This window comes from Centruroides sculpturatus, unplaced genomic scaffold, assembly GCF_000671375.1.
Source record: "Centruroides sculpturatus isolate CEXI.00-Female unplaced genomic scaffold, Cexi_2.0 scaffold252, whole genome shotgun sequence".
Classification (NCBI taxonomy): Eukaryota; Metazoa; Arthropoda; class Arachnida; order Scorpiones; family Buthidae; genus Centruroides; species Centruroides sculpturatus.
This window is the reverse complement of record NW_019384463.1, coordinates 717349-739953: the sequence shown is the minus strand read 5'-3', so window position 1 is coordinate 739953 and position 22605 is coordinate 717349. Positions and strand designations below refer to the sequence as shown.

Genomic DNA, 22605 nt, shown 5'->3' with positions numbered 1-22605 from the left:
ATATATTTTAAATTAAAATGTGATAAATCCTTTTTTAATTTTTACTAAGATTTAAAACTTGTTTACTTATACCTCTGTACTTGATGTTTTATTACATGACTGGATAATCAGATCAATCTATCAAGTTGATATTCCTATCCTTCCATAATCTCGAGAATGGAGGTAGAAAGGTGAAAATCAAGACCAGATATGGAAAGTTTAGGGGCAAGAGGCCCCAATTAACTATATACAAACTTCTGATTTGCACTAGAAGTCACTTTTTTTCAATTAAAAAATTTTTCCCTAAAAGGAGTTAGATAGATGACTGGTATGACACTATTGCTAACAGGAAAAGCATGATGTACTGTACACAGGCATGACAATACTAATTTGAGGTGGAGAACATATATTTTTAATTAAAAATTGCAGCCTGTCATTGTAATGATGTCACAATAATAATTGCTCATTTCCTATATTATTTTATATTTTATGATTTCATTTTCATTTTAATATTTCAAATATTTAAAATCCTCACAGTGAATTCTAATATTGAAATTGCTTTTAAAAATAACCTATAGCAAATGAAAAAATCTTGAAAATATATAAAACAAACAAATAAAATACTTTCTTACTGGAACCACACAATAAATAAAATCAACACCTTTAAACAATCCAGCAAATTGTTTTTTTAATACGAAGAAATTCGAAACTACGTAAAGTTTACGTAGTTTCGAATTTCTTCGTTCGATTCACAAAGTTAACTGATGATGATCGCTTAAAGCGTTCGAAAGCGTTTTTAAAGTATTAAAAAAACAATTTGCTGGATTGTTTAAAGGTGTTGATTTTATTTATAAAACAAACCATTATTTATAAATTTGTACTTCATTAAATAATAATCTGAACATTAGTTACTTTAAAATATTTTCAAAATTTAATACCTTACCATCATTATAGCCATGATATATAAAATACATGTCACTATCCTTCATCTTTGTAGATTTCACAGATTCAAAATAGCCCATATAAAAAAATTCTTGAACTCCTATATATTCGTGTGTGCAACCTCCTCCTTTTAAATAGAACCATTTAGGTTGCGCTAATGCTGTAGATAATGTTGCAATCACAATTATACTTAATATCGCAGCTGGAATGTTCCTTTCTCTTTCTTTCATCTGCATCCTCCTTTCAACCCAAAATGGACTTGGTGTAATGGCATACATTGTAAAAATTAATTAATTCCTGAACAACCTATAATTATAAGAGTAACCTTGATTAAGTAAGCAATAAAATATGTTAAACACAATTCATAAAATATAGGACGTTGTAAAGATATTATAAGCATACTATACAACTATGCATTGCGCACTAATCTGGTGTAGCCCAACATTATTGGTTGTTCATAAATTCTGTCAATAATGGTTCGTATGATCTTTGTTCATCATGATAATGTTACTTCCTAAGTTCAAAACGACTCTCAAATCTCAGTTTATATTTCCATATTATAACTGATAACTAAATTGTCATGTTTGTCATGCAAATGTTTGTTTCATATTTCATTTTTTTTTTTAATATGATAAAGAAAAGGCTATATACTATTCAATTAAAGAATTACAACTTGTAACACACAGATAGATCATGTCAAAGACAATAATATATTAATATTATGCCAATGTTACAACAGAAAACAGATTATCATCATATTAAAGTCAAAAAATGAGATGAAGCAGGAAGAATCCAATACTTTCTGTCTTGATATGTATAATAAAACATTGTACGTACAAATTACAAGTATAAACATGTTTTTACAAATTCAAAAGAAAATGTGCTAAAACAGTTTAGCTTTATATATTAGTATATTTAGTATATAGTAGTTTAGTATATTTAAATATGTATAACAGGTATTTGTTTACTTTATGTTCTGTGTAATACCATATAAAAATGTTTGAATTTAACAACTAAACACTTTTATATGGCACTGAATGTCAATTGTGGAAACAATTAGTTTGATATATTTTACAAAAATTGATAATTTCTAAATCGTTAATTAACAAACCCAACCTTTATTCAGGAAGACGGACTTCATTAACTTTGAAATATTTTGAGAAATCTTCAGCCTCATCTTTGTAATTGTTAGAGCATATCATTACTGAATTAAATGTAATAGTACTACATATTCCAATCATTAAATAAACAGTTCCATTACATTTTAAAAAATATCACATACAAAGCAATTCAATTCATAATACAATAATTCAATACAATGAGAGCTACTTTTCTTCCTCTCTTCTCAATTTACAAGACAAAATATTCTAATTGTGAGTGCAACAAGATAAAATTCTTGCATGCTTTAATTATATGACTTGCAGGTTCTTGACTTCACTTTGTTTCATTCACACTCTATATTTGTACATTATATTGCACAGTTTCATAAATCAATATTAATTATATTAAACTACTTTAATTCTGCTACTAAGTGAGAAAACTATTCATATTTGAGCTGTGAAAAAGAAAGAACAAATTGCACATAGGCTAGCAGAAATGAAGATATTGTGATAAATATTTGAAGTATCCAAAAAAAAAAGATTAAAAAATAAACTATTCTCACATCCTTAAAAGTAACCCAAGCAGAGAAGCTGAAAGAGCTGAACTATGATGGTTTGGCACATTCAAAAATCAGAAAACTTCATGTTACATAGTAGAAAATATTGAAATAAAGGAAAAGGAAGAAAGAGGCCTGCCAAGGAAAAGATGGATGGACTATGTTGGAACAGACTGTAATATAACTAAAGAGATGGCAAAAGATGAAACTTTACAGAAGTGGAATCTGAAAGGTCAATCTCAGATAATTGGGATCAAAGTACAAATGATAACTAAATGAAAAAGCAGCTAAATTCGAATTCAGTTAAATAATGAAATTTCTCCCACTCATTAAATAAGTCAAATATCAATAATGTATAAGCATATAATAAATTAAATGTTATATGCCTACATATAAATGTTTTACAACACAATATGATTAGTACATCTGTCATTTGTATGTTTTTCCTAACTTTAGTAATCAAAAAGTGATAAGCATCTGGAATTACTACAGATATTCTAGTTGTTACTGATAATTGTTACCCAAAAATAAAATATAATCACCAAATTTAAATTTTAATAATTCAATTAGTTTAGTACAGTCAACTCACGTTAATATAAATTGATAAGGAAACAGCAGTTAGATCACTTTATCAAAAAGTCTGTATTAACCATTTTCAGGGTAAAGGTTGTATAATTGTATGGATATAAGGCTTAATAGGCAATTGAAACCTCTAAATTATAATATTTTGAATTAATTTACTAAACAAAGTTAAATTTATTTAATGATCTAACTGATTTTGAAATCAAACAAAATGAAGAAATGGTATTTGTCATTTAAGTATGGATCAATATATCAGAGTGGTTAAACTAAACAAAGCTAAAAGAAATCTGATTTTTTTCTGTTGATTGTTTGAAAAAGTAGAAAATACTTTTGACTCCAAAGGAATAAAAAAAAGGAGCCAAACCTGATATTATATACACTCTCCAATATGCAAATAGCATGTGTTTTCATGGAATCACATCCATTTAAAGAGGTGGGCATTCTTAAACTTTAATCCTTACTTTGAGTACAGTAGAATAGTCCACTAAAACTAGATGTTTGAATTGCTCTACAATAGAAGATCAAACCAGTCTTTGCTTACTAGAAGAAACTATTCTATTCAAAATTAAACATTTATTAAATATTACATTTTATTATTCACATTGAAAAGTATTAAAAGCAACCTTTACTGGAAATAATGTTATTTCTTTGGGATTATGAAGGAAATTTAGAATTTGGTTTAACAAATTCTAAGTAAAATTTTTGTATGCTTTATCATGTGAAAATTAACATTGTGACAATAATGTTTTGTCACAGCAAAGACAAAATTCACTTTATTGCAAGAATTTGTTTTATCAGTGTTCATTTTAATGCAAGTGGACTGTATTTAAATGATTTTATGATTCTGTTACATAAAAGATAATTTAAAACTCACATTAAGTACTGTACAGATGTGAAGGGCGGCGTTCGCCACACATATATTCAATCTCTTCCACTTTTTTCTTATTTAAACATTAAACTAATTAATAATGCCATTTAGATTTCTACTTTTCCACTAATGTTTTAATGTAATTGTGCAGCATTCTTCTTTTTCTAACTTTTTATTCTATCAAAAAATCTGTACTAATTTCCAAAATAAGTTTAATAATTCAAAAAATATAATGAAAGAAATTATTCTCTTATGACTTCTTTAAAAAATTACTATTACATTAAACCTTATTATGTTACAGCATAACAATAGATCCTGACTTTTAATAACCTAAGTGAGTCATTGTAAATCAATCGTAAATCGTTGATTTCCTATAGGACTGATGAAATATATTGAGATTTTTTCCTGAAAATAAACATATTACACTGAACAATATAATATATTTTGTGTTTGATTTACATAATATAACATTGGCATGGCCATTAAACAAGACACTTGCACTTAAGTGCATCATTTCGCAATTAATTAAAATTTGTCCTAAAATCAGAGAGATATAAAGCAGCGGATTTACAAGAATCCGTAAAGCAGAGGGTATACTGAATTTGCAAAGTCAAATTATTGGCATTGTCAAATGTATAAATGTAAATTTTATTTACAATATAATTCACAATTTAGCAAAACAATTAAAAATGAATCATTATAAAAAGTCTATCTATAGTGTATCTATCTATATGTAGAAAAATGAATCATTATAAAAATAAATGAAAAGAATTTAGTCTTGCCATAAATGTTACAACTATAGTATACGGAAAAAAAAAAATATGATCAACATTTTCATAAGTATAAGCATTATAAGAAGATTCATAAATTATATATATTTTATTTATTAAGCTTGTACAGGCATACCTCGACTTACGTCGTTCCCGATTATACGTCGTTTGTCAAAAAAGTATATGAAAAAAATAAAAATCAAGTNATATTTATACAGAAGAATAATGAAGATTTTTGTAGTATGTAGCTATTTATACATTATATATATATTAAATAAAGATGAGATTTCAAATATTACAAAATCTTAATGAGTTTGGCTTGGACTGTTTAAAATAAATATAGAATTCTAAAATGCTAAGAAATATACAACCATTTTTTCTGATATGCTAGTACTGTCTTCATTTAAGCACTTTTGTATTAAACAAAAAGAAAATTAATTCTAAGGAGAATAAGGTGGGGGAGCAGATAAATTTTGCATCTGAGAACTCTCGATTCTGTAAGGCCACGTTGATGACATGTGAGGAAATTCGATAGAAAATGTTTCAGTGTTGTCTGCATCGTCAAGGAGCCCTTGGGTGCTTTGGCTCTCTATAATGGGATACCGCCTGAGAAGGTTTGCGGCGGCTGCAAGTATTGCCATGGCTCCCGCTCCAGATACTAAGAAGTAACTCACGTCAAATTTGATCTCGACTTTGGTAGTGGGGTTGATTTTTGTTGACTTCTGTTGCTGTTCCATCAAGGTCGAAATGTAGAAACACAAACCAATGATGATGACACACAACAACACTGAAAATTTACAGATTAACAATAAATTTCTTATGCATTATATAGGTAACCTTTATGTAAATTTTTAAAAATGAAATTAAAGTTTTCTTATTCTGTACGTATAAATTAATACAAATTAATTTTATCTTATTTATGTTAACTGTAAAACAAATCCCTGTTATTCTAACAATTTTTCTTCTTAATTTTTGCAGATAAATAATGTTGGTGACTATTTCAGTTTGTAAAATACATCCTTTCCTGAATTTTGATGTCTTTCTATAAGGACATCTGTGGCTTACTCTCAATGTATTTGGGTTTTCTCTCTCGTTTGTGGAATTCAGTGGGTGGTGGTAGATGTAACAAGTACAGTATATATTAATTAAAGTCTTAATTGCATGATTCTGCAGTTCTGTGTATGTGTATACTGTAGATCAGCAGTGGCTAATCCTTTTCCAAAGATGGGTCAAAATTAAATTCAAAATTTGTTAACTCCAAATTGCAAATGAAATATTTAATTTAAATAATTAAAAATAACAACAAAAACACTTACAAATTTTAATTTATTTAACTTTTTAATCTATATAAGTGAAAAGAAAATAATAAGAATGTCATTATAGCAGAAACAAGTATTTCATTTAATGGGAAATTTACTGCTGTTTATTTGATGACAGTTTTTCTAACTAGGTTCATAATTTGTGGCCTTTAACAGTTTTCATGAAAGTTTTAAGACCCTGATTTCACATTATATATGCAAAACTTTGAAATCTATCAAAGACTTTTATTTATAATTTATAAAAACCTAATACTTTCTAAACATTCGATGCAGGAACTTTGAAATGTCCCCGCATTGAATCCACCTGCAGCAGTGATGAACCTGTGACCCATGAATCACACGTTTACCATTGATGTACCTTATCAAAAACCTTGGTAATAAATATTTTTCATTTTAAGTAATACAGTGTTTATTGAAGATTTCTTTTATACAACACTAAATATCTTAAACAGGTTTTCCTGTATTAATGATAAATAAATAAATGTGGCTAATTTAAAATATTCTACAAAAATTTTTCAAACAAAAATTAATAACAACAAATTTTTTCGATTTATCAATTGTTAGTTTGATAAGACAGATGTCTTGTGAAAATTAACATGCAAAATAAAAACTGTAACAAAGATCTGCAGCATATTTTAATTCAGTTACCTGAAACATTTATTATATTTATGAAAATTAGAGCTACAAATTAATTTGAAATAATGATCTAAATATATTAAATTGCATTGCTAAATCAACAATGATAAAGTAAATATATGATACAAATATATAATTTTGTTTGTCATTATATAAATATTTCATCAATTTACAGATAATAGTGATTTTGTAAAAAAAAAAAGAATGAACCAATGATAAAAAAATAAGTAACTTGCTTTTAAATGTCTCTCTTATGTATAAAAGTATTAATTTCTGGATTAATTTAGTATTAAGTGTTGTTCTTAAATTAATTTTAAAAATTTCAAAATAAAACTTACCAGTTAGAATATTAAAGAGAGAATTTCTTCTTATTGTTTTCAACCACTTATTTCTAACTCCTATGGTATCAAAAAAGAACTGGACAAGGGTAGTCAAAATTGCAATAAAACAAAGAGCTATAACAGTTCTTATCACATTTACGATGGCTGGTGTTACACAATATTTCATTTCTAGATAATCGGAAAAATTTTAAGTTAACTTATATTTTTAATTAAATCAATAGAAAAACATTATTTTGAAATGAAGAAAACTAATATTAAGTATATAAATTCTCTTATTTTTATATAAATATAATTTTTCTCTCATTAATATAAATCATCATGAAACACAATATGTACAAATTTAAACATAAAAGTAATACAAATTCTAAACAGTCCTACTGTATACAATATATACTAATTCATTTAATAATCTTACTTAAAATTATGATTAAATCTAGTAAAATACAGAAATTTCAAGAAGACAAAAAACTTCTTGAAATTTTTTGTCATTTAATGTAAAATTTATTACATTACTCTGGTTATTAATATGCCGAATAAATAAATATATTTAAATTTTATAAAAAAGATTAATAAATTTCTTAAACTGGAGTAAAGTGTAAAATTTAAAGAGTTCTAGCCTGTTCCAGCAAATAAATATGTTTGATAAATAAAAAATTGTTATACAACAACACTTCCAAACCTAAAATCCAATGAGAAAAATAAACGTTTGACCTTTCAAAGGCCATCTTCAGGATCTACTGGCAAAACACAAATTGAACATAAAAGGAATTTAAATAACGTTTGCTTTGTACAAATGTTGCATGCGCAAGAACGCAGTAATAAATTACAAAATAAAAACAATTACAAAAGAAAACAACACATAGAAAAAGGTTAAATGCTAATAAATAATAAAAATTCAGAATAAACTATACCCCAAAAGTATTGGAGTGCTGATATATTAATATAATGATAAGATATGAACATAATACTGTATATATACTAAGCCAGAACTGTTTACAAAGCATTACATATTTTTCTCACTGGGATTTAGGTTTGGAAGTGTCATATTATATATATCCAGTCCAGGATAGGATTTCTATAAAAAAAAATTGTTGCTGGAACAGACTAGAACTCTAAAATTTAAAGATTTTATTATAATTTATAAAATACTTTATAGCAATAGATGCATAACAACATAAGTTGTCCCTAAAACTATTAGCAATAGATTATACTGACTACTTATACTACTGATTCAGAATAGTGCTTTTCCAGTTGGATACTCTCCGAGATAAACTGTAAATTACTTTTGTGTCTATAAAAACAAACTGATCATTAAATATGCAACAACAACAATCCAGAAGACAGAAGAGACTCAAAGCTGAAATTTAATACGTGAAATATATAACTTTTTAATCATGCTATAATTAATCTAATAAGAAAGAAAAACAAAATATCTAGTTTAAAATACACTTGATATTCCTCATTTTAATTATATTTTGGCAAAAATTAATACCAAAATAAAAAAAAACAGTGCTCTGTATTTTTATTTAAAAATGATCTTTAAATCTATTGGTATCATTTAGCAACTTCAGTGATTAGTGCATTTTATACGAAAATGAAGTGATCATTCAATGCAATATAACTTTCTTAAACTACTCACACTGTCAATTAAAGATATACTTTTTATTAACAAAAAATTTAATTAAATATTGTACAATACAGTTAAAGTAAATTGGTCCAATTAGTCCCATTTGAAATCTATATGTCAAGTTAAAATAAAGTTCCCGACCTTTGTTTTTTGATTCTATGTGCTAGTTTATGGAACATTATTCTTTTTAATTTTGAATAAAATATTGTAAAATTTTATGTTAAGTATTTTTGTATCTACTACTACAAAATCTGTCTGCAACCTACTGATAATTTCTAAAATACTTTATTGCAAAGTTAGATAAGATTTTCTATTACTAATTGAATGACTTATTATACAATTATCTCTCAATATATTTATTTATTTATATGTATAATGAAATTTACAAACTTATATATTCATTTTTTTCTTCCAAATAGATAATTAGTGACTTTTATAAGCTTGAACTGCATCCAGACATGACTTTATGACACAAAATTTAATTAAAAGTTTAAACCTGTAATTGATTTTAATATAAAATGAAATATTGATGAGACCTGAATGTTCATCAAATTAATAGTTATAGAGATGTTAATAACAATATTGAAAATACAATTTTCAGTGTAATATATTTAAAAATAGTTGTCAAAAAATTAAGACTAAATTTAAATAAATTTTTCATTGTTTATAATAATTTTTTTCATTACTACCTTATTAATTAACTAATAATAGATATTGCAGAATGCACGGATAAAGTCATGCATGCTACGTCTATTGTACACATAAATATGTATAAAAAAAAATGTAAGTAAATCACAATAGGTTAATTAAACATCCATATCATATATCTAATGTGGATGTTTAATTAACCTATTGTAATTTTGATTATTATATTATAAATGAAATGGATGAAACTGTGTGTTATATATATATAGGATGATCCATTTTAATCAATCCACTGAAAATAACTTGGGACCTCTGGCAGCCAAGTTAATTCAAATATGTCTGTTCCAATACCATTACCTGAATAGTAAGTATCTGCTGGTCATGTATATATAAAATTTCAAAATATGCTTACATCCATACTAAATGACATTGTATTAAATTACAATCTACAAATTGTAAATTACTGTAAAGAAAGACTCTTGGGCTGCTTTTAATTTTAAGATCCAAGGATACAGTGTGTTTAGAATATGTTTACTTTAGAAACTGGAACATGCCATCTTGTATTTACTTTTGGACACAAATTTACTCTGAGCATACTTAATTTGCCTGGAGTTTTCAGAGAAAGCACAAGTGTTTTAGTTTGGTGTTGATAACAATATGATCTTTATTGGCTACGTGTTAAAAATGAAAAAAAAAAATTGGTGAGCAAATGGAATATATTATTATGAAATGCTTTTAGAATATATCTGTTCTGAAATCAATGGTCATTCATCAATGGACAAGGTGATAAATTCTGCACAAAATGAAGCTTAATACTGAGAGTTTTCTCACCATTACTTTTTCTTGAGGAAAACAAATGTAATTATGCAATATAAATAAATATAATACATATTTATTATTGCTGACTGACTTATTGATAAATTTTCTTTTATGGAAGATAGAAACAACAGGAATATGGAAAATATGAGATTTTCCTATTAATTACACAGATTATGATAAAAAAATAAGTAACTTGCTTTTAAATGTCTCTCTTATGTATAAAAGTATTAATTTCTGGATTAATTTAGTATTAAGTGTTGTTCTTAAATTAATTTTAAAAATTTCAAAATAAAACTTACCAGTTAGAATATTAAAGAGAGAATTTCTTCTTATTGTTTTCAACCACTTATTTCTAACTCCTATGGTATCAAAAAAGAACTGGACAAGGGTAGTCAAAATTGCAATAAAACAAAGAGCTATAACAGTTCTTATCACATTTACGATGGCTGGTGTTACACAATATTTCATTTCTAGATAATCGGAAAAATTTTAAGTTAACTTATATTTTTAATTAAATCAATAGAAAAACATTATTTTGAAATGAAGAAAACTAATATTAAGTATATAAATTCTCTTATTTTTATATAAATATAATTTTTCTCTCATTAATATAAATCATCATGAAACACAATATGTACAAATTTAAACATAAAAGTAATACAAATTCTAAACAGTCCTACTGTATACAATATATACTAATTCATTTAATAATCTTACTTAAAATTATGATTAAATCTAGTAAAATACAGAAATTTCAAGAAGACAAAAAACTTCTTGAAATTTTTTGTCATTTAATGTAAAATTTATTACATTACTCTGGTTATTAATATGCCGAATAAATAAATATATTTAAATTTTATAAAAAAGATTAATAAATTTCTTAAACTGGAGTAAAGTGTAAAATTTAAAGAGTTCTAGCCTGTTCCAGCAAATAAATATGTTTGATAAATAAAAAATTGTTATACAACAACACTTCCAAACCTAAAATCCAATGAGAAAAATAAACGTTTGACCTTTCAAAGGCCATCTTCAGGATCTACTGGCAAAACACAAATTGAACATAAAAGGAATTTAAATAACGTTTGCTTTGTACAAATGTTGCATGCGCAAGAACGCAGTAATAAATTACAAAATAAAAACAATTACAAAAGAAAACAACACATAGAAAAAGGTTAAATGCTAATAAATAATAAAAATTCAGAATAAACTATACCCCAAAAGTATTGGAGTGCTGATATATTAATATAATGATAAGATATGAACATAATACTGTATATATACTAAGCCAGAACTGTTTACAAAGCATTACATATTTTTCTCACTGGGATTTAGGTTTGGAAGTGTCATATTATATATATCCAGTCCAGGATAGGATTTCTATAAAAAAAAATTGTTGCTGGAACAGACTAGAACTCTAAAATTTAAAGATTTTATTATAATTTATAAAATACTTTATAGCAATAGATGCATAACAACATAAGTTGTCCCTAAAACTATTAGCAATAGATTATACTGACTACTTATACTACTGATTCAGAATAGTGCTTTTCCAGTTGGATACTCTCCGAGATAAACTGTAAATTACTTTTGTGTCTATAAAAACAAACTGATCATTAAATATGCAACAACAACAATCCAGAAGACAGAAGAGACTCAAAGCTGAAATTTAATACGTGAAATATATAACTTTTTAATCATGCTATAATTAATCTAATAAGAAAGAAAAACAAAATATCTAGTTTAAAATACACTTGATATTCCTCATTTTAATTATATTTTGGCAAAAATTAATACCAAAATAAAAAAAAACAGTGCTCTGTATTTTTATTTAAAAATGATCTTTAAATCTATTGGTATCATTTAGCAACTTCAGTGATTAGTGCATTTTATACGAAAATGAAGTGATCATTCAATGCAATATAACTTTCTTAAACTACTCACACTGTCAATTAAAGATATACTTTTTATTAACAAAAAATTTAATTAAATATTGTACAATACAGTTAAAGTAAATTGGTCCAATTAGTCCCATTTGAAATCTATATGTCAAGTTAAAATAAAGTTCCCGACCTTTGTTTTTTGATTCTATGTGCTAGTTTATGGAACATTATTCTTTTTAATTTTGAATAAAATATTGTAAAATTTTATGTTAAGTATTTTTGTATCTACTACTACAAAATCTGTCTGCAACCTACTGATAATTTCTAAAATACTTTATTGCAAAGTTAGATAAGATTTTCTATTACTAATTGAATGACTTATTATACAATTATCTCTCAATATATTTATTTATTTATATGTATAATGAAATTTACAAACTTATATATTCATTTTTTTCTTCCAAATAGATAATTAGTGACTTTTATAAGCTTGAACTGCATCCAGACATGACTTTATGACACAAAATTTAATTAAAAGTTTAAACCTGTAATTGATTTTAATATAAAATGAAATATTGATGAGACCTGAATGTTCATCAAATTAATAGTTATAGAGATGTTAATAACAATATTGAAAATACAATTTTCAGTGTTANACCCCTAACTCGTTTAATTAATCTTATTAATCTTTATATATATATATACACACACACACACCTGCATAGCTTACATATTATCAATATTAGAATCAAGTAACAAGTTCATCAAATTCATTATAGTGTTTAATCAACACACTGAGTGTATTAAAATTAATTTTATTTAGATCTCTCATGACATCATATTAACATTGTTATATACAAATACAAACAGTGCAGTCATGTCCATTCTTTTATTTAATATAATATTTTTGTAACATTTCAAGCAAAAACAGCTTTATTACAAACATGATGATGATGATAGTCTACAAAACAGAAAACTCAAATTTTTTAAAATTATCAGTTCACCCCAATTTTAATTAAAAATATAAATTTTAATTTTTTATCAGTAAAATTTATGCAAATGATTAAATTAACAAAATTTTAGTAAATTTGTAAAGTTTAAAAATTTCTTTATACAAGTGATCCTAAGATTAAAACTCTCAGATTCTCGACTTCCCAAAAGGATCTAGGCAGGACTGTTGAGAGAGAAGAGCAGGCTTATAGAAAACTTAGTGGGTCTATATTGTTCATATTCCTATAAATTAATGTTACTTTTTATAACAAAAAATAAACTTTAAAAAGGATTTTTAATTAATAAACATAATAAACAACAGTAGAAACTGGAGAAAGAACTTAGAAACAAAACCACACTTTATATCACTCCAGAGAGTGAAATTTAATTAATGAACCAAAAACTTGTCACGCAGATGAAACCATGTGGAAATTGTTACACAAAGTGTAGCTTATTTTAAATATTTTGTTTTATTTCATTATTTTAATGTCAACATCTAATTTTTTTTGTCTCCTCAAATGTTTTTAATTTTAAATAATATATGTTCTATTCCATTTATACGTTCAACACCCAAAGACAGTCCATTAAATTGGATCAGAAATCCTTTTGGCTCATTAAATTTTACTCGCTAGAGAGGTATAAGGCGCAATTTTGTTTCCAAATGCTTTTTATTAATAAAGAAACATTTTAACTACTTAATACGTTCAAAAAATTTCATTAAGAGGACAAACAGAGGAGCACACTACCGAACTTCGTACAAGCTCTCGGCGGCATTAATCACAGGCTATTCCCATACGAACGAATAGAAAAACAACTACCGTTATCCCCATACTTTTACACTTATCTTCAAAAAGCTCTTCTTCGGTACAAGTTATTCCCATTCCACAATTTACTAAACTTCGGAAGCCGCCACCGTAAGAGACGGGTAAAGACGACGTTCCTTCGTCAAGTAGCAACAGCCTACAATCCTTATACGGAAGGCAACATCCTCAGGAAGTTAAAATCATATCTAAATTCTAAATTAATTAATATGATAGTATGGCTTAAATTCTCAAACAAATAACTGTACAGGAAAGATTTTGTAGAAAATTTTCTTAAGTTAATGAAGCTTTTATTACTTCAAATTTGAGTATTTAAAAATTATGTAAATTTTTTAAAAATTTGGGGTTTTTACAATGTATTTTCTCTATTGAATAAAATGTAGTTGAAGATAATTTTCAGTTTAAAAAAGTGAATGTGTAGTTTAATATGAATTTAAATGTAATTATTGCTTAATGTCAATTAATGACATAACAATTATGATTCATGTGAATGTCAAATTTATATAAATTAATTTAAAGCATACTTACACCTCAGACATACAAATGAATGCGAAATAATGAAATAAAACGTTCAAAATATCTTAATTTTAAATTATTTACTTCTTTTAAACATATTCTCACTTCTCACGTACGCGGTAAATCGAATACACAAAACTAAAAAAAAAAAATAAATTAAAGTGCTCGTTCGCATCTTTAAGCCATTGCCGTGTTGCCAGATTAGAGAAATAATTTTTTTTTTTAAAGATAATAANCCTGAAACTTTTGGTATTTGAATCATTTTGATATGCAGTTCAAGGCATTTAAATTTTATCACACGCACGTCAATACGAATAGTGTGTGATTTTATCAATAATTTCACTAATGCAATTATACTCTTATTTTTCTTTGACATTTGTGTTTTATTACATTTTGAATGAATATTTCGTAAAATTTACACTTTTGTCAATAAATATTACTTTAATTATGTCCGTGGGTGGATGTGTGCTGGGTGCAACTGCATCCTCTTCTGGGAATTTTTCCCAAGTAAAGTCAAGACCTTAGGAACTAAAAAATTTTGTAAGGCATATTGTTTCCTTTCTGTACCCTTTCTAAAGATTTCTGGATCCACTATTGATCATGTCCTATCTTTTTCTCTAGATATATATATCATCTGTATATCCCTATTACAATGAAAGTGGGTTTCATCAAAAACCTTAAAAATTTGTTATTAATTGATAGGTAAATTGGTTATACAGTACTGTATAGAATGGTGATATTTTCAGCTTCTGATACTGCCAGAAATGAGCTATCCAGGCAAGCCAAATTTTTAAAATAGAACATAGTACTTTTTAATTTACTCAGATTAAACTCAAAAAATAAGAACATTTTGTCTCAACCATTTTTTATGAAACCACTTCAAATGATCTTCAAAGTATGATGCCCGAAGAAAAATGATACTGTAAAAGTAAGGAAATATATTTTTATAAAGTATTTTCATTAATGTACCATCAATGTAGGCAAAAAATAATAAAAATATTGACACAATAATCACATGAAATTGATGTTGAACTAACAAAAATTGTTACTACTGCTGCATAGTATTTTTCTTTGTTAAACTCTTCTGGCATAACCCGATGGCACCAATTGAACAAAAGTTAAAAACTGAGCACCATTCTCATCAATGTAAGCATTATTCTGCTTGAAAAAGAATTTGTTGCTTGAAGAACTTCATAGGCTAAGGCTACATAGGTCACTATGACATCTGATAGTTATGTAACTGAAAATAAAACTTATTTAAAATAAAAATGTAAATGCCAGCATATTTACATTTATTCACACTGAATATTCAGCCAACTAAAACATATTGCAACAAAATTGCTTGAATCGAGATTTCACAAGAGAAATTCACCACACTTTCAGAATCATTTTATGGTCAATGGGGTGTTTTTAGTAAAAACGTTTGAGAAAAAAGCTTTCCCAGTTTTTTGAGTTTACTCCAAATATAAATTAAAATGTACCATGTCCCATTTTAAAAATTTGACTTTGTTTGGATAGTCTGTTTCTGGTTAGTACCAGAATTTGAAAATTCCACTATTCATTATATTGTATCTGATTTATTGTGAAAATTTTCTGTATTTTTGATGAAACTTACTTGCTTTTATTTTAAAGGATGGTCTATGTCACCTTGTATATATATGTCTGGATAGTTTCTAAGTAGGCTGATGCCATGTAAAATCTGAATAAATTTTAAAAAAGTATTAACATTTTCAAATTTCTCTAGGATAGAAATATAAGGATGTTCTCATTTGAATTTATTATTTCAACTTTTTGAATCTGATGATGGGATGGAGAAGTCCCAAAAAATGTATAACTAAATGAAAAGACTGACTTTTATATTCTTCTTATCATTTAATTTATCCTATATATCTGGAGATAATGATTTGACGAGATGCCAGATGGCATAACTGCTATCATATCTACCCAGATGTTATTCCTTTTAAACCATATAGCTCTCCTGTCTAGTCTTTATCAAGAGTTATAGATTAGAATCCAATTCCAGACTGAACTTTCTTCCAGAATTTCTGAATTATTTATTAATTAAAACCTGATTTATAATTTAAAAAAATAATAATAAACCATAAACTGTAGCTGTTTGGCTTGCNTTTATTTATTTTGCTGGATCGAAGTGCTTAACTTAAACTCTTTCCATCTGTTGGCCCGCTCTATTAACGTCTATTACTATTTGTGATGAATATTTTTTTAAAAATACTTGTCACAGATACAGACGTGAAAGTGGTAAAAAGAAGGATCCAATAAATCCAAGTCAACTTGTTGTGGAAATCTTTTAGCCGAATCGAACTCGAATTTGGATCCCTCAGTAACGTTTTCTGTAATGGGAGACTAAAAAGAGGGCCTTTATTTATACCCATCGGGAGTTCGATCACGCCCACAATGGAGTGAGGGACGGTGTTCAACATATCTAGGACAGACCGCCAGTGAAAAATTCCTAGATTGCTCGCTTGGATTCTTTCCTGGGTCTTCCGGAGTAGTGTACCGATGCCTTAACCGCATCGACCATCCGGCCGATCCACTTAAAAAAATAATTTAAGTGCATTTAGATCTTTTCCTTTAATTGGTATCAGTGCTCCCGTGCATCAATGTCAACTGAAATCTGGTTTATTAATAAAAACATTCAAAAATAAATAGTATTAGAGTGGTCTTCTAGAAGTCCGGATCTTACTCCAACAGAAAATTTATGAAGTATAATTACAAAAATAGCTTATGATGAAAACAAGCATTATTATCATGTAAACCAGTTAAAATTAGCAATTAAGGAAGCTTGAAGTGAAACGATTGAAAAACTCGATTCAAACTATGCCTGATAGTTTGTTTGATTTTATTCAAATGGAAGGAGATCCAACTAAATATTAAACGATATGAATTTTGCCAAAAATGTGATGTCCTTATAATTATGTTACATTTAAAAATGCAGTTAATTTCAAAAACAGTTTATTTTAATTATCATCGAACATTTATTTCGTCTTTATTATTATGTATCTAAAATTTCAATCGTATATTACAAATTGAAGTTAAGTAATTAAAACTAAATTGTTGTTCTCATAATTCTGTTACAAGATCGAAAACGAAAGCCAACAACTGTAAAAGCGTCAGAGTTCTGTCTCTGTCCTCTCGACCCCTAACTCGTTTAATTTCTTTTGTAATGCATGCCGCATCTGCACTTTTTCGTTCCAGAAATAACTATTATTTCTTTATTGAAAGCTGTCGGGCTAACAAGTGAAGAGCCGTGTTGCCCTGGATATTGATACTATTGACGTCTGGGTGTGCCGTTAATTAATTAATAAAGCCTCGACGATTTCCACCTGCCCCAACAATTTTCCCGTTGCCGTGTCTTGCCCATCGGACATTTATCCCCTCCTCTGGAAATCTTTGTATCTGCTTCACGTTATTACGCCGATTTTACTTTCTAAATCGATTCCATGTATTTTATCATCTAGAAGTAAATGATGAATACGAGAGATTTTTTTTGTTAACAGACAAATCGTCTTCGAGATTTCTGCTCTCCTGAATATCTGTAATGGAGCTTCTTTTTCCGTTTGTAATATTGTTGTTACGAGACATTCTTTATCAAATGCGAATTTTAATTTCAAATTACGATCTCTACAGGAGTAAACAAAACCAGACCTACAATTCGGAGATGTTGATTGCTGGAAACACAATATTGTAGCTCGTCACAATTAAATTTAAATAAAGTAAAAAAGATTTTAATTGTTAAACACTGCATTCTAGACTTTAGTCTATCATGTAATGAAATCATTCTGCGGTCTTATTTAAATCTAATTTTAAGTCTAAATTTAAGCTAATTTCGTAAGAAGCAAAATAATATAGAATAGCGAATATGCGAAATAGCCTACACTTGTACTCACTATGAGGTAGACGCATAATGAGGACGTACAATAAAAAAAGACGCCCTCCTGAAACTACACGAATAAATTCTCGATAATTTGCTTATAATTGCACTACTGTGATAATTGTAAGAACAAAGCGTACCATATACACGCTTTGTGTACGAGCGGTTACCTCAATGAACGGCCATTTTATATTACGATCTTCATCCAGGGCAGACGGCCGCTGTGTTGTTTTTTATGTAATATTTACTCTATGACCAAAGCTGACGCTAGAATTTATGCTGTCCGAGAAAAGACATGTATTTGACGCCCTTTATCCTCTTACACAAAATGAAAATAAATTTGTTTTGAAATGCCATTCCAATTAGAAAGTGCCATATCTTGCTCCGTCGATCAATATTCAACTTCTACTAATATAAATAAAAATAAAAAATATTTAAAAAAAATAATACGCCTGAAAACTTTGTATAAACTTATGAAAATTTGTCTCCCTTCCGTGGACAAATGCCCAGTTTGCCCATACGGTACCTCCGGCTCTGTCTATGACCCGAAAGATGTATGTGCTGTGCTCCCGCTATCTCTTTTCTTTTTTATCCATCCGGCCGACAGATTAGGGTGTATAACTGTTGGGTGTATAATGTTGTATAACTGTGTATTAGGGTGTATGGCAGATAGGGTGTATAATGTTGTATAACTGTGGTTGTATTCAGTATTGTATTGAGAAAGAATTCATTTTTATTAAGTTCAACCTTTGTGCATTCTATCTCCAAAATAAGAACATTACAAATATTTTAAATATTTATTTCTTAATTAATTGTCGTTTGACGACAAGTCAAAGTTGAACATATTAATTGTTGAACATCACAATAGATGGTTATCGAGTACGATAATAAGCTGGGATCATTGAAAGAACTTTCATCACTAAGACCACCATTTTCTGCTTTATATTGAACACTTTGCCACATTTCTTGACTAAGAACGTCAGGAAATCTTTGAGAAAGAAACTGAAACGATTCTAATAAATCATTTAAATTATCAGATTTCTTAATAGCGCTAAAAGTAACGTAATTGCCATTTTGATCTTTAGAAGCATTCGTTCTAAAATCAAATTTCTTTCTTGCTCTATGAATAATCATTGGATCTGAAATTTTTCTATTGTCAGTAATCATGAAACACATCGATGGTTTCAAATTAATTTCAGCATCGTCAGAAACTAAGATTTTAAAACATATATATATATAATTAAAACGCTTAAAAATGATTCAAATTTTAAATTGAAGTGACAAACTTACTCCTTCCTCTTAATTGAACTTCAATTGGCCAATGATCAGAAACATTTCTAGTCTGTAAATGTTAAGATCAGCGATAGTAATTCAAATACAGTAGACCCCCTATAACACTGTTGATAATTCCGTGTTACACGAATTCCGTGTTGTACGAGTCACTTAGATTTTACAAATACGTGAGCCGTCCACAGCCCGGCACACGTATTTGTAAAATCTAAGTGACTCGTACAACACGGAATTNAATTGCCATTTTGATCTTTAGAAGCATTCGTTCTAAAATCAAATTTCTTTCTTGCTCTATGAATAATCATTGGATCTGAAATTTTTCTATTGTCAGTAATCATGAAACACATCGATGGTTTCAAATTAATTTCAGCATCGTCAGAAACTAAGATTTTAAAACATATATATATATAATTAAAACGCTTAAAAATGATTCAAATTTTAAATTGAAGTGACAAACTTACTCCTTCCTCTTAATTGAACTTCAATTGGCCAATGATCAGAAACATTTCTAGTCTGTAAATGTTAAGATCAGCGATAGTAATTCAAATACAGTAGACCCCCTATAACACTGTTGATAATTCCGTGTTACACGAATTCCGTGTTGTACGAGTCACTTAGATTTTACAAATACGTGAGCCGTCCACAGCCCGGCACACGTATTTGTAAAATCTAAGTGACTCGTACAACACGGAATTATCAACAGTGTTATAGGGGATCTACTGTAATCCATGTTTTATACTGAAATAGTCTATAAAAATAGATATTGCTTACTTGTTCGATTGTTAATTCATATTCGTTCTGAAAATTGAAAATGTTAGCAGAATGGCGTATTGCTGCTTGATTCATTTCTTCTCCGGCAATGACAATTCTAGAAAAAGTTTTAAATAAATTACTTAAAGTTTAAATATGCCATTAATTAAAGGTATTTAAATATATACCTATCGTAAGGACAACTATTAACGTTCGTGGTTGTATCCACATGATGTCCAATTAACCATGTAAAATCGCTTCTAGTCCATAAACGAATATTTCTCCAATCGCTAGTACGAACATTACCACATCCGGCATTCATATCTCCCATAATAATTGCATTCTACAAAATTAATAAATTATATATAAATCTTATAATTAACAATTTATATTGTATTAACTATTATTTACCTCGGTCTTGTATTTATTTTTGGCATAATCATAAACATCTGCCAAGAAATCCGTTTCGTTAGCTGCATTACTTGGTTGTGTGTGAATACCAATGGCAATAAATGATGGTAAATTCTCTGTTAAAAGTTTATATAATGTTTTTTTTATTATTATTATTTTAAATATATTTTAAAATATAAATAATAATAATAACTAACTAGTTGTTGGAGAGAGGAAATGCACTATATAAGGAGGTCTCATAAAGTTATCATCCTTATCGGAATATACGCTTGCACCTAACACAGAAACTTTTTGTTTTCTAGGAAAAAAATATAATACATTAAAGTTTGTGTTTAAAATATTGAATAAATCACGTTAACACATTTTAAATAAATATTAATTCGATTACCGATAGAAGAAAGCGTATTGTTCTTTAGCTGTCTTCCTTCCTAGACGTTCACTCAAGGCCATGTCGTACATTACTCCTTCGGGCGCTACACTTTTTTGTACAAGAAAATCTGTTAAAATAAATAAATAAAATCTTTGCACAAATGATAATAATTCAATTACCTGTTAATTGAATGAAGAAGACCGTAAACAAGACTTTCGTCACGCGTTACAATTTCTTGTACAAGGATAACATCGTAACGAATAAGAATCTTGAAGATTTTATAATTAGATTAAAAATTTCCTTCAAAGAGTTATGAATTATTAAATAATTTTACTTACATTCTTTACAATTATCATAATTTCTTCATTTGACATTTTACTGGGTCCTAGATTTTGGATATTGAAAGATCCAATTCTTAAAGGTCGATCGACCGTTCTCAGGCCTTCATTTGTACAAAGTGTTACTTGATACAAAGTAAATGCAATGGAGAGAAATATAAAATATTTCATAATTGCGTGAATGTCTAATGGTTTGTTTTACTAATGCGCCATTAATTCCAATATGTAAAGATGTTGTAAAAAAACGATGTTTTATATCAATTTCCTTACAAAGTTTAACAGATATAAAGGTTATCTTATCGCCTTTATTACACACGTACTTTATAAAAATATATTATAAATATTTACGTAGATTATGTAGCTGTACAGTACATGACATACATATTTTGTTTTTTTAGATTAAGAAATTAAAATGTAGTTTTTAAATTGTAAACAATGTTATAGTTCTATATCTATAAAACGCATGAAATGTATTTAATTTTAAAGATTTTTATAAATATTTTATTAAAAATGAAGATATTAGAGAGGTTGCGAACGAAGTTTCCATCTCTAAAACGTGAACGTCGAACGTCGAGCGCCGCTATCTTGTAAGCGGCACTTGACGTTCGACGTTCACGTTTTAGAGATGAAAACTTCGGCTGCAACCTCGCTATTATAAAAATATATAACGCTAAATAATACGTGAAAGTTTTTAAGGTTGACTATGGAAATCAATGCTCTAAAGTTTAATCGTTTCAGATAAATTTTGTAATAAAGTATTTAACGTGGCAATTTTTTAAAACTCTTTTCACCCCGTGGGCACCAAGGGTGTCTTTTTTCCATGTCCATGGTAAATTCGGCAGGCCCATAATTGGGCAGCCAAGCGATGAGGGACGAGGCCCAACGTATACGGTTTATTAAAATTTAAATTCTTGGGGAGATCCACTCCCGGATTCGATTCCGGTTACCATATTTTTGGCATTTTCTGAATTCTAAAAAATAATACATAATTACGAATCTTTTTCATGAAAAAATTCGTTAATTAAAAAAAAAAATAAAAAATTTGCAGGTGGCGCTATTTAAACAGCTGTGCATTCACGTGTAGTTTGGGTACGTTCGTAAAGTCGAACGAGTTAAACGAGAATGACGTCATCGTTATTCTTATTTAGTTAGACTTTTCGAA

General features: G+C 27.7%; 3 protein-coding genes and 1 long non-coding RNA gene across 7 annotated transcripts in view; all 4 read right to left on the bottom strand.

The window, feature by feature from the left end:
• Positions 1–14564, bottom strand: part of LOC111620980 (transmembrane protein 127-like) — a 31815-nt gene extending 17251 nt beyond the window's left edge. Inside the window, exons 1-2 of one of the 2 annotated variants that reach the window (XM_023363007.1) lie at positions 14477–14564; positions 923–1227 (exon numbers count right to left, since the gene is read on the bottom strand). In XM_023363007.1, coding sequence (XP_023218775.1) covers positions 923–1199 — 277 coding nt within the window. In that variant the 5' untranslated portion in view covers positions 1200–1227; positions 14477–14564. Of the gene's footprint in view, positions 1–922; positions 1228–14404 lie in introns of both variants that reach the window. The other variant, XM_023363006.1, reaches the window with a different exon arrangement.
• On the bottom strand, positions 5019–11959 carry LOC111620981 (transmembrane protein 127-like). Of its 3 annotated transcripts, none has more exons than XM_023363010.1 (3): positions 11703–11959; positions 10485–10655; positions 5019–5585 (listed from the first exon to the last, which is right to left on the bottom strand). In XM_023363010.1, exons 2-3 carry the CDS (start codon positions 10651–10653, stop codon positions 5239–5241), a joined length of 516 nt encoding a protein of 171 aa, XP_023218778.1. In that variant the 5' UTR covers positions 10654–10655; positions 11703–11959; the 3' UTR covers positions 5019–5238. The 3 variants fall into 3 exon arrangements, with proteins under 3 accessions (XP_023218778.1, XP_023218777.1, XP_023218776.1); XM_023363009.1 differs by lacking the exon at positions 11703–11959 and adding an exon at positions 11167–11664; XM_023363008.1 differs by lacking the exons at positions 10485–10655; positions 11703–11959 and adding exons at positions 7092–7262; positions 7774–8246 and having other exon boundaries at positions 5020–5585.
• A 4503-nt stretch (positions 14565–19067) lies between the features above and the next one.
• Positions 19068–19679, bottom strand: LOC111620936. Its single transcript, XR_002755982.1, has 2 exons — positions 19575–19679; positions 19068–19495 (listed from the first exon to the last, which is right to left on the bottom strand). It is a non-coding gene; the product is annotated as an uncharacterized LOC111620936 (long non-coding RNA).
• A 131-nt stretch (positions 19680–19810) lies between these two features.
• LOC111620948 (deoxyribonuclease-1-like) lies at positions 19811–21722 on the bottom strand (the record flags this gene model as incomplete). Its single annotated transcript, XM_023362972.1, has 9 exons — positions 21444–21722; positions 21285–21373; positions 21124–21213; positions 20933–21033; positions 20736–20851; positions 20513–20667; positions 20346–20442; positions 20036–20087; positions 19811–19956 (listed from the first exon to the last, which is right to left on the bottom strand). Coding segments are annotated over exons 1-9 (1017 nt in total), but the record flags the coding sequence as incomplete, so codon positions are not given.
• Positions 21723–22605: the final 883 nt, after the last annotated feature.